The sequence below is a fragment of the Rhinopithecus bieti genome, unplaced genomic scaffold, assembly GCF_001698545.2.
Source record: "Rhinopithecus bieti isolate Rb0 unplaced genomic scaffold, ASM169854v2 scaffold_3040, whole genome shotgun sequence".
Lineage (NCBI taxonomy): Eukaryota > Metazoa > Chordata > Mammalia > Primates > Cercopithecidae > Rhinopithecus > Rhinopithecus bieti.
Window position 1 is genome coordinate 582624 of NW_016804657.1, and position 17050 is coordinate 599673.

Sequence of the window (17050 nt, forward strand, 5' to 3'; positions counted from 1 at the left end):
CTGGGCCTGCTCATGGCACCCCTATGGTGGGCACAGATGTCCCTGGGCGACAAGATGCAGCAGTGCCAGGCTGGAGCCCTAATGCCTCGGGGAGCTGGCTCCCACACATCCCTCCTGGCTCTCTGGCTTCATCTGGGAGAGACAGAACCCAGATAGCAGGCGGACTGAGTAGACTGTCTGCCCTTATTACCTCTTAGCAGCTCTGGGCCTGCCCAGGGCCCTGGGAAAGGGCAGGGTGAGCCCAGGCATTTGCAGAACCCCTGCATACCAGGCACTGCCGCAGGAAGTGGCTGCCTGCACAGGCGTCAGGCTTACCCAGGCCTTGGGCCTCCCTCCTTGGGAGAAGGCTCTCTCCCACCCACCATCTGAGAGTAGAGTTTGTTTTCCTCAGACTAGACTTGGACCTGCACCCGCTACTTTGCTGTCAGACGCCTTTCCCCTGCAGCTGGAGCTCAGCCCCTTCCCACAGAACTGCGAGGCAGTCTGAGTAGGAGTTCACAACCTCACCTTCCAGTCTATAGCAGGGCTACTGGCAACTTAGAGGCCAATTTTCAGGGCTTCTGAGAGGTAGAACCAGAGGGGAGAGCACTGCAACCTAGTGGCTGGCTGACAGGAGCCAGAGGGGAGGCCATGGACTGGCCGCAGGGCCTAGGCTGCCCTTTCACAGAGCTTCCTGGGAGAGGAGAGCCTGCTCTGCTCTGGCCAGTGTCACGCTCTGAAATCCCTGCCCCACCCCTGGTGGGTCAAATAGGTAAGAATCCAAGACGAGATTCCTAGGAAGACCCTTCCCCAACTCTAAGAGGTCCCTGAGGATGGAGAGTCCATGGAAGCCAGTGGAAAAGCAATCTAAGGCCTTTATCTCAGTATGGGCTGCTCTGCTCCCTGGCTTCTGGGACACTTGACAGCCTTGCTGTGACTCCTTCTGTCTCATACAGTGCCCATCTAAGTCCCCTCAGTAACCCAGGCATTCTCACCAGTGCATCTTAGGGCCTAATTGCCTGCAGGGAGCCCAGAGGCACTCCCCTGTCCCCTAGTGAGTGGGGATCAGTGGCAGGCGTTGCTTAAGTTACGCAGACGGGAGTCCAGGGCAAGACCACAGCTCTGTCTGCGTGTCCTCAGAAATGGGGCTCTGAAGAACCCTGAGCTCCTCTGATTTCAAGGATAGTATTCAGAGGCCCAGAACACTCGTAGCCAAAGGGGCAGTGTTTAAGGAGGTGGCTGGGGCATACAGTCTTAAGAAGATGGAAACAGCATCACCCCAAGATGAGGACACCACTTCCCTAGAAAGGTGATGGAGGCACCCCAAAGCCCAGGATGGAAACTGTGAGGTCTGGATGCCACGTCTGCACTCTGCCTTGACAGGAGGCCTAGCCCTAGACCTCAGACCCAAGAGCTGCAGGGGTTGTCCCAGCGGGTCTGGAACTCCCACCTCCACTATTGACCCAGATCTACAGCTGGGACAGCGGTACTCCTACCTGCCCTACCTGTGCTCCCACTGGTAAGGTAGAGGAAGGAAAGACCCAAGTCGTAGACATCCCAGGCTGAGGATGGGATCCCAAAAGGGCTCTCTGAGGGGTCGGGTTTCTCAATAAGGTACTATTTCCTGACCTTCTCTCCTGAGACAGGCACATTCGTTCTCCGTGACCTTCCCCTTCAACATTCACCTGAGGCTGCATGCCCTCCAACTGCTGGGACTCTATTCCTGCCACATTGAGGAAGGGGGCTGGGCACGACATGGCATCATACTCAGGAGCCTTCTTCACCAGCTCCTTGGGACAATGGAATATCCCAGGGTGGTGACAGCAGATGGAGCTACTTGGGGGAGAACTCGAGTTGGTCAGGCAGCAGCTGGGGTGATGGCCTGTGAGCCACAGGCCACATCAGGAACTTTCCCCACTGCCTCCATGCAAGGCTGCAGAGCTATGGTCCCTTTCTCCACTGCACTGGAGCTTTGAAGACCTAAGAGGCTAGTGGTTCCTGGAGCTAGTGGTTACCTGAACAGATATGGCGATGAGCTACAACATCACCTGAGTCACCAGAGTTGGGTTGGCAGAGGGGTGAAGGGCTCACCCCATTCCCTGACCCATCCATGCTCTTCCTGGCCTTTTAGCCCTGGGTTCCTCATGCCTTCCAGCTCTGCTCCTGGCCTGCTCCTCAGCCTGCACCCTATGGGTCAGCAGCTGACTTCCTTCTAACATCTCATTCTTTGTTTCTCCCTTACTTTTGCTGAACTCCCTCTCCCCCCAACCCAGAAGGCAATGTTGAGCCAAAAGCGTGCGTCCCAGTGTCTCACACCTGTGCTCTTTAAACACAGAGACCTGCCAAGATGCCCTCTCATCCAACTATGCCCAGGCTGAAGTCCTCACCCTCTCTTAAAGCGGCACCAACGTGAGAGAGACAGGCAGACAGACAAAAAGCCAGAGGCTTAGGGAAACTCTGGAATCCAGACAAGAATCTTTTCGCTGAGAAAGACTCAGATATCCTTGTTTGCACAGGACTGGTGGAAAACCTCCCATGCAACCCTTGGGGCCCAGAGCCATCTGGGTCTGATGTTCTGTTCTACTGTACATTGAAGAGATATATATGCACATATAGTATCTATATTCATACATACTATACTCTTGTGTGTAGTGCACGTGCTATTGGTGGTTTGTCTTCTTTGTTAGGCTTTGTCTCCTTAAGCCCTTGCCCCACTCAGAGTTTCCCATCCCTTTCACTGATTTCTGTTGTTTCTGCTGACTGTGTGGGTGGAAAGTCCCAAGAAAAGTGCATCTGGGAATTGCCAGTCCAGCTGGGTGGTCCCAGGCTCCTGTCTTAGGGGTGTTTCCCCTGTCAGCAAGTAACCTGGTGAAGTCTATTGAAGGCCAGACTGCCCCCCATGGTCACTGCTTCACTAGCCCCACCCCACCCCAGATTGGGGTTCTACCTCCCACCCCACACCCTCGTTGTGGGGGGACTTCCAGGGGGCTCCTCTGCAGCCTCCTCCACTCCTTCCTCGACCCCATCTATGTCCTTGACTTAGGGGGGCATTTTGTCTTTTATTTTTGATTTTGTTCTGTCTCCGTCTGTTTGTTGTCAAAGATGCTGCTGGGCAGATGGGCAGGGAAAGGATCTGTCTGCCCATCTGGCCCACGGGGTCTGAGAAGGGAAGCCTTGGGCGAGAGGAAACCAGTTGCAATACTGTACTTCCTGGCCAGTGGCCAGAGGATGCGTGCAATAGCAGAGGCCAGGTGACCCCTTCAGCCTTGGCCTCTGCCCCTCCCTTGGCCTTCCCTCCCTGCTCCTCCGTGGTGTTGGTCAGTCCTTTTCTAAAGCTGTCCTCTCGTGTGTGTCTGGGGCATGCTCAGGCTGGGCCCTGTGCCCTGTCTGCATGCCTCCAACTGTCATGCTGTGCTCGAGCCCCAATAAAGACATCTGGAGCATCCTGCTGCTCCTGCTGTGTGAGCACCTGCCTCTGCCTCTCCTTTCTGGCTCTGTGTCTATCGGGACCTCCTGGGGCTCTCACCCCTGACACCTGAGGAGTGCACACACTCAGCATAACCCCACTCCAGCAGGAATCATCAGTGCAGCCTGACCCCTGCATTTAACAGGAGAGACTAGTGCTCAGAGAGGACAAGTCATCGGCCCACAGCCACACAAAGAGGACTAACTCAGGACCCCGAGTCCCAGACAATGTTCTAATCTCCACTGCTGTCCCTAATTAAGCCCCTGCCATAACATGGAAGAAAAGACTGTTTTTTGTTTAAGGAATTCCGCTGTATTCCGTTTGTGCAGTGGGCCTCCCCTCCTCCCTGCAATTGTACCAGTTCTAAATGGGCCAAGGCTCTGAGGATGCCAAAGTTATTGACTGGATGGCTGATGAACTGAGGCCAACTAGAGACTGGTGGCACAACTGGGGACCACTTACGGATGGAGAGTGAACACATCCTGGGCCTGGATAGGACAGGGAGATGGCAAGTGATGGTCAGATGTGGCACTTGGCTCTCACTGTTGTTATCCCTCTCACATTCACATAGGGGCACACGCAGGGCCAGCTTCATGGGTGTGCAACCTGTGCGGCCACTCAGAAGGGCCCCACACTGGGTTTAATGCTTGGCTGTTACCATGATGAAATTAATAATGGTTGAAGAGGGGCCCTGCATTTCCATCTTGCACTGGGCTCTGGCGGGTCTGGTTGCCTGCTCACCTCTCCTTATTCTTGTCTTACTCCTCACTCTTACTCTGGGCATCCACGTAGGGCCATAGGGGCCTTAATTTAAAGTCTTGCTTTGCTTCTTGCTAGCTGGGTAACTTGGGGGTGACTCACCAAACCTGTTTCCCTGTTTGTTAGAGGATAATGATGGCCCCTGTTTCAGAGACAGAGTGAAGAGCCTGACCTGGTGTCATGTGTCTACCTGTGACATGACGTATAGTAGCGGTACAGTGTCAGTTCCCTCCCTGCCCTGTTCCTGTCACTCTCAGACTTTTCTCCACAGATTTCTGAGATCTCTGTGTCCAACTGCACCAACAAAGGATAAGAACACACCCGGGAGCTGTCTCGGGCAGTGTAGAACAGCAGGGTGAGGAGGGCATGGCCGGGGAGAGGGAAGAAGCCAGGGGAAGCCTGTTCCTGAAGTGTAAGGAAAGATCGGGCTTGGAGCCTGGGCCAGCCGAGGCAAGGGGGTGGCAGACAGCCAGTGTCAATTAAAGATAAAATCTCTTCTCCGGTAGTGGAGGGCAAACAGCAGCTGTGGCCCCCCTAGACAGGAGAAAGCCATTTGCAGCCAGGCTGGCCTTGGAAAAGCTTGGCCAGGCGATAATGGGACGGGATGCGCTGCTGACTCCGTAATGACATTACGCATCAGGGCCCACGGCCAAAGTGGCTGTTTTTTCTGTAGATCGATGTGGAACCATTTCATGGTCAGGGGCTGAGAACCCAGCCAGCAGCAGGGGTACCAGATACCAGAGTGGTCCTGAGGGAACTGAAGGGGTGGCAGCTGGGGTCCCCAGTGACCCTTTCAGGCTGCCGGAAGAGGAGGGGGCAGTGTGCAGGAGGGTGGAGGGGTGGGCAAGAGAAGCAGCAGATCGCCCCTTCTCCCCACCTCACAGAAACAGCAGGCCGTGCTGTCAAGGAAGAAACGGCTCTGGCTTCCTCCTGTCCCCCAAAGCTGGAGTTGAGCCCAAGGTAGGGAGCTGGTTAAAAGAACAGGACATTGTTTAAAAGAACAAGACAGATTTTTGGAGTCAGGCAGACTTGGGTTTGAGTCCTGACTCCATCACTTCCTTGTCGTGTGACCCTAGGCAAGTTACTCAACCTGTTTGAACCTCTATTTCCTCATCTTTTAAATGTAGTTTCTGCCTGAGGTAGTATCTCCCTCATTGAGCCATGAGGAGAAATGAACCGGCGCCTGCAAAGCCTTGAGCACAGTGCCTAGCACATAACCATTGCTAGAGGGAGAGGGGAGTATTTTGGGTCAATTCACTTTAGTAACAGATGACCAGTTTGGTTTGATGTCCTCACTTTTCAATGAATCAGCCTCATTTCAGTGAAGTCCTTATCTCCTTGTGAAGGAGTAAGAGGGGATGATTATGCCTAACAGCGAACATTTATTGAGTGCTGGGCAGTACATTTCATGCTTATAAAGATGCATTCGAAGATTAATGTTATCATTACCTTTGTTTCACGAGGAGAAAACCAACACAGCAGTGTCAGGTCATTTCTCCAGAGTCACACAGCCATTAACTAGCCAAGCTGGGATTCAAACTCAAACACAGTCAGGCTCTGTGGGTCCAATGCTTAGCCACTCTCTGAACTGAATGGGCTCGTGAGTCATAACCCCCAGTGTAGGAGTTTGTACTTTTTATGTTATTTCCTTAACTACAGATTCTCATAGCAAAGGTATTGTTTTCCCCCTTTACAGATAAGAAACCAAGGCTTGGAGAAGTGAGTCATTAAACTCACTCTCCCTTTTACGTGTGTGTACCACACCCCACACACACAGAAAGAGGAGGAATGATCTCTTGGGGTCCATTCATTAAGTAGCAGCAGGTAACACCTAGCTCAGTGACTGCTTGGTTCCTTCGCTCTGCGACCCCACTGGAGTTTTATTCTCTGACACACAGGAGTGGGTAAGAGGGGTAGGGCTGCTCTGGAACCCACGTTACGTGAGGAGTGGCTCAAGCTGGAGAAGTCTTGGAAACCTGATCCCAACTACCAGGTGTTTAAAGGGTACCTATGGGGAAGTGGGTTTAGATTATTCTCTGATTGCAGAGAGCAGATCTGGAAATAATAGGTGGAAATATTAGGAGGGCAGATTGGGCTTAAATTTTAAAAAATCTTTTTTTAATGAAATTTTTGATTTGTGATTTTTGTGGGTACATAGTAGGTATATATAAGAACCTTATTTTCTGTTGTTCCCCTTGCTATTATGAATTTAATACTGCCAGGCATGGTGGCTCATGCCTGTAATCCTAACGCTTTGGGATTGCTTGAGGCCAGAAGTTTTAGACCAGCCTGGATAACGTAACGAGACCCCATCTCTACAAAAAAAAAAAAAAAAAAAAAGAAAGAAAAAAAATTAGCCAGGTGTGATGGCATGTGCCTGTAGTCCCAGCTTCTCGGGAGGATCTCTTGAGCCCAGGAGGTTGAGGCTGCAGTGAGCTATGATCATACCACTGCACTCCAGCCTGGGTGACAAAATGAGACGGTGTCTCAAACATTTATTTAATACAAGGTATTGGAAACCATCCCCATACCAAATCAACAGGGAGTCCCCTGTCACCCTTCCACAGTCCCACTTTCTTTCCCAGAGGTGACACTGTTAACATCTGGTGTGGGTCCTCCCAGGCTTTTTGAAAAAGAAGCTTTCTAACAAAATTACCAAATCAAAATGGGCTTCCCTGCGGGGTAGTGAAGTTCCCTTCCCTGAACATGTTTGGAGACACAGTGGATGATCATGTGCTGCACCAGGGTTTGTGGGAAGGATTTCTGCTTGGCGTGGGAGGTGGAATTAGAAGACTGTTTCCAATCCTAAGACTTTCTGACTCACGTGGCACGCACAGCTAGTTAGTGGTGGAGGCAGGGCCAGAACACAGGTATTCAGACCGGGTTCAGATGAACTCCTTTCCTAGCAAGATTTTCCTTAAATTCTTCTCTGCCTCTTCACAGCCCATCAGGGGTATAGGGCAGGGAAGAGAAACATCTGTGTCTCCTCTAGTCTGGAGTGACGGGAGTGTCCTGGGCCTGGGTCGTGATGCCAACCAGTGCCTACCCTCGTGGGGCTCCTGTGGCATTATTGCAGTGAGCACTTTCCTTTCTTTCCTGGCTCCAAGCCCTGTGTGTGCATACACTGGTACCCACACAAGAGGTAGCACGTGAGCTGGCTCAGTCACTTGGGGCTGTGGTAACCACATTCAAAATGCAGCATCACGCTAAAGGGCTGCCGGGGACTCTGGGGACAAGGCTGTCTCCTGGACAGCCTTAGTTGGGCCTGATCCAGCTTTAGGGGCTGAGGAGAGGGAGCCAAACGGCTATAGCTGCAAGTCAGAGGGGTCAGAGGCCTTCTGATGTTGGCGCTGGAAGCCTCTCCTTTCTTTCCCCACAGGGTTGGGGGGGGGGCTTCTCCACTCCCTGCTCTTATCTGCCTGCTTCTCCAGGGATCCCTAGAAGAGCAGTGGTTAGCAAGTATATGCTATAGCCCTTTAATACAAGTCCACCAGAAATGTAGGCTTCCACTTGGGGCTGAGTTAGGGTCTCTGCTTCTGAAATTAGCAGAGTTGCTAATTTCTGGTTGCTGGTGGGGGCTAGGGCTTGCTCCCTTTCTCTCTCCACATACTCTTTCCTGGGTGACCTCATCCCCTCCCATTGCCTTAAACATCTTCCAGGTACTGGTGTCATCCACAGATATAGTTCCAGTCCAGAAATCCCCTATCAGCTCTATTCATTCATTTTTTCATTCATTCAGCAAACATATGTGGCATCTCTGTCCCAGGTACTGCTCTACATGCTGGGTGTACAACAGGGACCCAAACAGACACCCCTTCCCCCATGCTCTCCCTGCTCACAAACACGCCTGCGTGGCCGTGCCTGGGTGTCTTCACAGCTCCCTGATGCTGAGCTGTGATCCCACCCTTCTGCCTCCCCGGTCCGCCTCAGTGTGCTGCCACCATCCACCTTGAGGCTGAGACAGATGTTGTCAAAACCACCCTCTCATTCCTTAATTCACTCACTCATTTTTCATGCATTAAATCTTTATTAAACATCTGTACTCTGTCATTAGGGAAACAATGGTGAACAAGACCAACAGGATCCCTGCCCTCATGGGACTTACATTCTAATCAGGGAGAGAGGCCAGAAGACCAATAGACAAAAAATGTCTCCCACCCATATTCCAACCCATTACCAAGTTCTACATTTCTAGCTCTGAAATACATGTTAGGGATTTCGCATTTCCTGCTTTTCACCCCATTCCTGCAGCCGGACTCCTGCAGGAGCCTCCTCCCAGGTCTCCCTGGGTCCCATCTGCCCTTCTGCCACCAGTCTCCACCCAGCCACCAGAGAGAGTCTTCAAATGGAAACTGGATCAGATCATGTCACCCCTGCTTATAACCCTGTCAATGGCTGGGTTCCTACTTCGTGTACAATCTAGACTCTTTAGGAGGGCCTGTGTGAGGCCCTGCTGCTCCTCAGGCCCTTCCTGCCTCCGCAGACCCATTCGTGCCTCTGCTGTCAGCCCCTGAGACCAGCAGCTCACTTTGCTGTCAGTTTCCCACACATCCCCAGCTCTCTCACCTTCAAGGGTTTTGCAGTTGCTGTTCCCTCACAGGGACCACTTTACCCCCAGCCCAGCCTCACCCCACCTCCTTCTCTTGACCGAGAAGACCTGACTGTAAATTTCACTTTCTTGGTGAGGCGTTTTCCCCTCACACATCCACGCCCCTCCGCCTCTGTCAGTTTCCATCACTGCAGCCAGTGCATTTTCTTCATGGTACTTAGAGTCCTTTGTAACTATAAATTGTGTATTGCCTGCTTCCCTGTAAGTTGCTAGGGCCTATAGGGGCTCAGTAAATATTTTATGAACGAATGAATGGGCCGGAGATAGGCCTGGCACAAGCAGCTGCTGAACTCCATCCTCTCTTATCCCTCACAAGCCCTGTCTCCAGCTGGCTTTTGCACCTCACTTCTAGGGCATTCCTGGGAGTCCTTGAGGAATAACGTGAAAGCTTTTTTTACATTATGCATTTCCTGCCTGAGAAACTGTCAGAATAATGAGGAAGCCTTAGAGAGAGAGAGTTCCCATAGCCCTTCCTCTCTCTTCCTTTTAGAACCTACTGTTTTTTCTACCTGGTACTTTTTGGTACTTGTCAAATTCCTCTTCCCGCAGTGGCGAGTTGCTCAGAGGTGCTGGTTCATCCCAGCTCCCACTCGAGGGCCAAGCTTGGTGGTCCATAAAGAGTAGGTGCTCAGCACAATGTTGAAGTGAATGGAGAATATGGTGAGAAAGGAAGCAATGAGTAAGAAGGAAGAGTGAGAAAGAAGGAAAAAGGAAGAGGAGGGAGGGGCAAAGGGGTTGATGAAAAGTGAAGAAGAGAAGGAGGGAGGGAAGTGAGGTCAGGGAGTGGGAAAGAGGGAAAGAGAACCCTGGCCCGGTGTCCACCTCAAGCCAGAACCCTACCCCACCCCTTCCAGTCTTCCTGGACTCAGAGCCTCCTGGGTCTGCCCCAGCCTTAGGTGCGACAGCAGGGCTCCTCCAGCCTGCCACTGACACCGAGGGCACCCTGAGCTCTCAGCTCACAGACCCCGGGCTGCCCGGGGCAGGAGAGGCTGCTCCTGAAGAGACCTCTGGTGGGACCAGAGCCCAGGATTCCTTAACCCGAGGCCCAGTTCCATCTCTGAGATCCCTAGAGACTCCCCTTAGCTCCCTTCCTCTCAGCTCCCTTTCCCTCAGCTCCTCATTTTGAGCCCCTGGTCTAAGGACGATTAACTCCAAATCCAGCATCAGTGATCAAATGTTCATAGCAAACGAAGGAAAACAAATACCGGCTTTCCTCCATGCCTCAGCCCTGGGGCCCCGGAGGCCCGGCTCAGACAGGTGCCTTGCCTCCACCCCATGCCCAGCCCAGGCCTGCCGGCTGCCCTCGAGAAGACCAGGGGCCAGCCTCAGAGGCCCAGAGGATCTGTTCCCAGAGTAGCCGTTGCCACGGTGACCCTCCCTGGGGTGGCGGCTCCTAAGCTGCCATGGGAAGCAGAGTTGTGCCACCACCACCACCAGGGCTGCCACCACAGCAAAGCTGCTCCTGGGGCCTCCCTCCTAATTAGACTACTGAGAGACCAGTCTGTGCTATCCTCTCACTGCACCAGGCAGCCACAGTACCAGGGAACAGAAGTCACAGTCAGCCCCCTTCCAACACCCCGGCAGCATCCCCCTGTGTGCCCCAGGACCCGCTCCTCCCCTGAGGGGACGACACTATTTGCCCTCCTGGAAAATCGATTAGGGACCTCATTTCTCTCAGCACCCCACTAGAGATGGCAACCAGCTCCCAGGGCGCCCTGGGGCGGGATGTTGAGGGCAACAGTGATACCAGTAAGAAGGCTCCAGTGATACCAGGTTCCCTCTGGGCCTCAGTGCTAGGTGGTGACAAGCTGTGTTTCCCTGGACAGGACTGGAGAGTTGCTCTGTAATACCCTCCATCTTTCTTCTTGGATTCTTTCCCATCCCTGCCAGAGGCTCTTGCTAACTACTATCCCCTTACATTCTGGCCCCCAAACATACACACACATTTCCAGAGTCGTCCTGCTCTCTTCACTCTCTTCATTTTCTGATCTATGCACAAGAAAATATCTTGTGTCAGTCATCAGCACTCTAGAATGAATTTAGTATGAAAATATTTTATTTCCCAGGAGACAGGACTGTTGACCTTCTCTCAACTTGTGGAGTGAGAGCCTTGTTCTCTGTGATAGGAGGTCCTAGCACTAGAGGGCTCCAAGCAGGATAGATAATTTTTTGATTAGGAGAGGAAGAAATCCAAAACTTCCTGTATGGGTCAAATTAGAGGCCAGAGCTCTGCAAGGAATTCTGGCCTGACTCCAATGGACAAAGAAGGACGTGGCGCACAAAAGAGAAACCCAAAGTGATATGCAATAGAAGCTGCCTATGTCTGGAAGATCTTCCTGCTCCTTGTGCTCCCCTCTTACATTCCACTAGAGTGTCCTCAGCCTGGCAAACTCTTACTCATCCCTCAAGGCCCACTCAACTGTCACCTCTGAGAAGCCTTCCTGGGCTCTCACAGGGAGAATTCCTCTGTCTTTTATGCTCTCACAGAACCTTGTATATTCCTCCATTATAGCACCTACCGCAGTGATAACTTGTTGCTTGTTTACTCATTTATGGATGCCTTCCTTGTTGATGTTTTTACCTCCAACCCCTGCTCAGTGGTCAGGAGCTCAAAGGTGAACAAAGGAATGAGTGAGTGAATAAGGACTGAATGAATTAGCTGCGCTTTGCTGACTTCTGTCCTTCACCCCTGTCATTCTAGTCCATGGTTGGGTCATAAGATTTGTCCAGAATAATTATCTGGGATGCTGGGCCTCTCACTCTGCCATCCCACCACCATGTGCCAGCCAAGTCCCCTCTCACCCACGCCACCCTCACCCTCAGTGCTCCCTTCCAAAGTTCCCCATTCCCCTCAACTCTCCAGGCTTCAGCCATCTGGGCCTTTCTTTCCTGATGTTAGTAGCTACAATTTATATCACAGTCAACTTAGAACAGCAGCGGGGCTCATGTCCTGGGTCCTTTCTCCCTCCATCTTCTTCCTTCTGAGTCTTCATTAGCGGTGTTCTGTGAGCCTCGCACCCACCCCAACTCTCTGAGTGCTAGTTAGGTGCTCAGGTTTGTGCTCTTGGACGAAACTCCTGCTACATAAGTGGACATAGAAAAAGAGCCTGGCAAGGGTTGTTTCCAGAGGGGTCGGAGCCAATCCTGTGCTATTGCTGGGCTTGAGGTTCCACATCTGTGAATGGGAATTAAGCTTCCCCTGCCTTCATCCAAGGTGGGATGATAATTAAGTGAGAGTGGATGGATGGGTCCTTTGGAACTCCTGAAGCACCACTGGAGGCAAAAGGTTATCATTCTTCTGGCTTTCTCTCAAGGACTTGGGTGTTCCTCCAGAGTCAGAGGGCAGGTGCCTCTGGAAGTTATAATAGCTAACATGGATTGAGTGTTTACGACCAGCCCAAGCCCCCTACATGGCTTAATGGATCAGAGCAATGCCAGGAGGTAAGGGCTGTTTTTATCACTCACATTTTACAGGTGAGGAAACCAGAGAGTAATTTGACGGAGATCTCACAGATAGATTTCACAGGCGATTTTGACCATGCTCCTACGCTGGCTCTGTGGCCAGCCCCTTGGCAGCAGCACCACCACTGCCATCGATTCCTGGTCCACGGCCAGATTGCTAATTCTGGCTCCACTGGCTTTGCCACTTGTGAGCTGCGTGACCTTGGGCAAATGACTTAACCTTTCTAAGCATGGTCTGTGAAATGGAGATAATGATATATGTAGAGATTTTGCCCAGAGGAGTAAATGGAGGTGGCATATGTGAAGCGGCTCTAGACCCAGGCAGTAAACAGTGCTCACTGTGTGTCCTTCCCCATCGACACTGAGAGACCCTGCCTGGCAAGCCTGATTTGCACAACAGAAGCACTGGAAGCCCTTTTCCAGAAATTCCTTGCTAGGGCCACTCACTGTTGACTGAGAGGACGGAGGCAGGTCCAGCTTAAGGCAGGGCCTTGGGACACCAGTGCTGAGGAGGCAACTCACTGTCATGGCCATTTCCCCCTTGGTGACCCAGAAGTGGTGACACCTGTGTGCTTGCTTCCCGAAGCAGTGAGAAGCCAGAGGGAGACCCACACAGCTGCTGGCTCGAAAGGCTGCTCCCTGTGCGAGGGCACCTTAGCCCCATCTTCCATTCCCCTCTTGACCCACTTCCCCAGGACCAGGGGCCAGGAGCTGCCCCCAAGTCCTTTCTACACATACTTGTGAGCTCCTGGGAATGGGATTCAAGGAGGCAGGTAGGTGAGAGGAAGCACAGGGGAAGCTTGAAAGCAGATCTCAGAAGCTGAGAAGAGGAAGACGAAGAGGAGGAGGAGGGGGAAGGGAGAGTGGCAGAGGGAGGAGCAGGAGCCACGGAGCAGCGAGAGAGAAAGCAGGCAGGGAAGGGGGAGGGGCAGAAAAGGGGAAGGAGGAGGGACTCCCCGGCTCTGGGCAGAGGCTGCGGGGCCTAAAATGAACTGAACAGGCTGGAAATAGAACAGCTGGGCAAACCCCAAAAGCTTTGTTTGGGTGTCTGCTGAGCAAGCACGTGAATGAGCAGAACAGGGACAACAATGCAAGGAAGAAGAGGCTCATTTCACTCTGGAGGTGGGTCAGAACAAGAGGCATGTATTCCAGTCCAGCACAGGTTAGTCAGGGTTCTTTTTCCAGGATGTTTTCTTTATGTAATCATTATTTTTAACAGGCTGGCTTGGTGGCGGGATTAGCCTGACGCCACCCCATCCTTGGCAGGTGGAAGGTTTGGGTTACTTTGAGACCAAGACCACTCTGGGTTCTTACTGTAACTGTGGATGCCACTGGCTTTGGGAGAAGAGATCTTAATCCACTTTCTAAATGGAGGTTTAGGAATCTATGCTGTGTAATGGAATATCATTTTCCTTATTAGAACAAACCCTAACTCGGGTGCCGTGGCACATGTCTGTAGTCCCAGCTCCTCAGCAGGCCGAGATGGGAGGATGGCTTGAGCCCAGGAGTTTGAGGTTGCCGTGCACTATGATAGCACCTCTAAATTAGTCACAGCACCACAGCCTGGGCAACACAGCGAGACTCTGTCTAAAAATAATTTTAAAAAAATAAAGAACAAAACCCAGTTTCAGGACGGGTCAGGACTAGCCTGAGGGGCTCTGCCTGTCTCAGCTCACAGAACTGCACCATGCCTCACACACACCAGCACACTTCACCCTGGGAGGTGCCCAGGCCACCTGAGGCTGTGCCATGGGCTGGTTCCTTCCCTGATCACCAGCAGCGCCACCTCTGTGTTTCTCCCCTCCTCTCCCCACAGCCCCTGACACACAATATGAAGAACCTTCAATCTAGAAATTAGACACGTGACCAGCAGAGGCTATGAAGATAACGGGAGCCAAGTGGCCCCAAGAGCTGCCATTTAGCCCAATCCAAGGTATCCGCACTGTGGGGCATTTGCTCCATCACTGATTTCTCTAGAATTCAGATCAGCTCTACTTGGGACTGAATGTGGACAGGAATTAGGGGGCCTGAACTCTAACCTTGCTTCCACCATGGGCTATGCAGTCTTTGGCAACTTGCTTAACGGCTGAGCTTCAGTTCTCCGTTTGTAAAATTGGGGATAATACTGCCCACCTCAGTGGATTCTCATAAAGCTCTAATGAGATTCTGTGTCTCTTCTACTTAGCTCAATAACTTGACATTTTGTAAGGTTTAATTTCCTTCCTTCCTCTCTCCCTTCTTTTCTGGATGAGCTCTAAGAACCTTTCCCAATTCACTAGACAACCTTTGAGGAAAGCTAAATTGAGGAGAAAAGGAACACAGCCCAGCCCACAGCCTCCCCATGAGGGGCTGGGGCTGGAGGGGTAGGTCTGGCGGAGGAGGGAAGGGGAGAGATGAGTGATCAGAAGGTTTCAACCTAAGTGCTGGCAGCTTCTGTGACAGAGAGGCAACTGAACCTGTATATGGTATTTGGATCACAGCTGGAAATCAGACTGGATTTTGGCTTTAATAAAATATTTGACATTTTGTGGAGCTCAGTTTTAAACATGGGGCTGAGAGCTGACAGACCTAGATCCATTCCTCAAGTTCTAACTTAGTTCCCCCTGCTGCTCTGGGCTTCAGGATTCTCTGCTCTCTCTGTCATCAGAAGGCATTCACATGAAGACCCAGCTGGTGATCAGTTCACGGCAACAAGTGTCAGAAGCAAGAAGACTTATCTCTGGTCAGTGTTTTCGACTGGGTAGTTATCCTGCACTTGGTGATTGTACAACCCTAAATGGAAATAGGACCCTAAAGTCCACTCTTTTCCAAGACTAGCCCCTTAGAAACACATCAGCAACCATAAGGAAGCTGATTTAAGACCCCTTGGCCCTGCCCCCATAACACACCCCCAACAGAGTTGGCTTGACTATGGAACCATACCAAAATCTCTCCTCCACACTGCCTCTTCTCTTCCTGTTAGGCAAGTGCTCTTGGCCTGAAGAATCATGCTTAGTGCACGTATCTTGTCTTCAGGTAGAACTAGAAGTTGAGCAAGTCAGTTTCCTCTTTCTGACGTTGAGAGGGTGGGGATCAAGAAGGATGTTTCAGAGAACGAAGAGGTTCTTGGCTCTTTGTACTATCTGTGCCTGTTCCAGCTCTGGCTGCCCTTGTTTGACCTGCTTCTTGCAGGAGGTAGTGACCAGCATCGTAAGGAATGCCCATGAAGTACTCTGGGCTTCTCAGATGTAAAGGGCAAGAAAAATCAAAGCCAGCTCTTATCTCCATCCAGATGATGGGGATAAAAACAGTCCAAGCCCGTTGCTTGCCTCACTTGTTCAGTGGCTAAGCTAATGCCAAACTGGGATTTCTCTGACCTCATGTTAACCCGACCTCAAGGCTGCCAAAGTATCAGCTACTAAATCACCAGTCTATAAAAGTCATCTTGCAGCCTTTTCCAGATCCCAGAAGGAGTTTTTACTCCATCCTGACCTCAGAAGCCACCTTGAACCCTCTGCCAATGCTTTCTTCCTGTATTTAGGAATCACATCTATCATTTGGGGTCCAGAAAATATTTTTAGCTACCAACCATGACTCAGACTTCATCCCCATCTACAACCGTGTGACTAGAGGGTAGGGAGTTGGAGAAGTTTCCTCCAGCCACAGGACTAAGAGCTCTTGAACAAGCTTGTTAAAAAACAAGTCTGGTCATGCCCTTCCTTTTCTGAAAAGTATTCTCTGACTCCCTGCTGGATAAAGGTTAGATGCCTCAGCGTGGCTTCCCCAGAACCTTCACAGTCTGGTCAGCCTCCCTTTTGGGCCTCAGTCAGTCCCTGCCCTCCCTCCCACACACTCGCACTTCAATCCCGTGCACATAGAAGTGTTTGAATGAATGTACTTTCCTGCTTTGGGTCACATGCTTCCCTTAGCTTGGAGTGTCCCCTGGCTTTCCTCCACCTTGTGAATCTGCTCATCCTTTGTGAAGTCTTTTCTTTCTTTTTCTTTTTTTTTTTGGTACACATTTATTGGATACAAGTGCAATTTTATCACATGCATAGTTGCACAATAGTCACATCAGGGCTTTTAGGGTATCAGTCACTCAAATAACATACATTGCACCCATTAAGTAATTTCTCATTGTCCACCCCTCTCCCACTCTCTCTCCCTCTGAGTCTCCATTGTCCGTCATGCCACTCTCTACATCCATGTGTACACATTTTTAAGCTCCCACTTACGAGTGAGAACATGAGATATTTGTCTTTCTGTGTCTAACTTATTTCACCTCTTGTTCCAGCTATGTTGGTATAAAAGACATAATTTCATTCTTTTTATGGCTGAATAGTATTCCATGTGCATGTGTATCACATTTTCTTTATCTACTAATCATCTGTTGGTAGACAGGGCATATAGGTTGATTCCATATATTTGCTATTGTGAATAGTACTGCAGTAAACATACGAGTGCAGGTATCTTTTTTTTTTTTTTTCTTCAGGCAATGTCTAGCTCTGTCACCGAGACTGGAGTGCAATGATGCCATCACAGCTCACTGCAGCCTTGACCTCTCAGGCCCAAGTGATCCTCCTCTGAGTAGCTGGGACCACATGCCATCATGCCCGGCTAAGTTTTAATTTTTTGTAGAGATGGGGTCTTGCCATGTTACCCAGGCTGGTCTGGAACTTCTGGGCTTGGGCAATCCTCCCGCCTCAGCTTCCCAAAGTGTAGGGATTATAGGTGGGAACCACCAGGCCTGGCTTTCTTTTTGATATATTGATTTCTCTTATGAAGTCTTCTTTTCT

At 51.1% G+C, this 17050-nt stretch overlaps 1 protein-coding gene across 3 annotated transcripts in view; it reads left to right on the plus strand.

Moving 5' to 3' along the window:
* The window catches only part of KCNC4 (potassium voltage-gated channel subfamily C member 4), a 36734-nt gene extending 20015 nt beyond the window's left edge, over window positions 1-16719 (plus strand). The window contains exon 4 of one of the 3 annotated variants that reach the window (XM_017869619.1): window positions 14898-16719. In XM_017869619.1, coding sequence (XP_017725108.1) covers window positions 14898-15019 — 122 coding nt within the window. In that variant the 3' untranslated portion in view covers window positions 15020-16719. Of the gene's footprint in view, window positions 1-1625; window positions 3445-14897 lie in introns of those variants that run through there. The other 2 variants (XM_017869620.1, XM_017869621.1) reach the window with 2 other exon arrangements.
* Window positions 16720-17050: the final 331 nt, after the last annotated feature.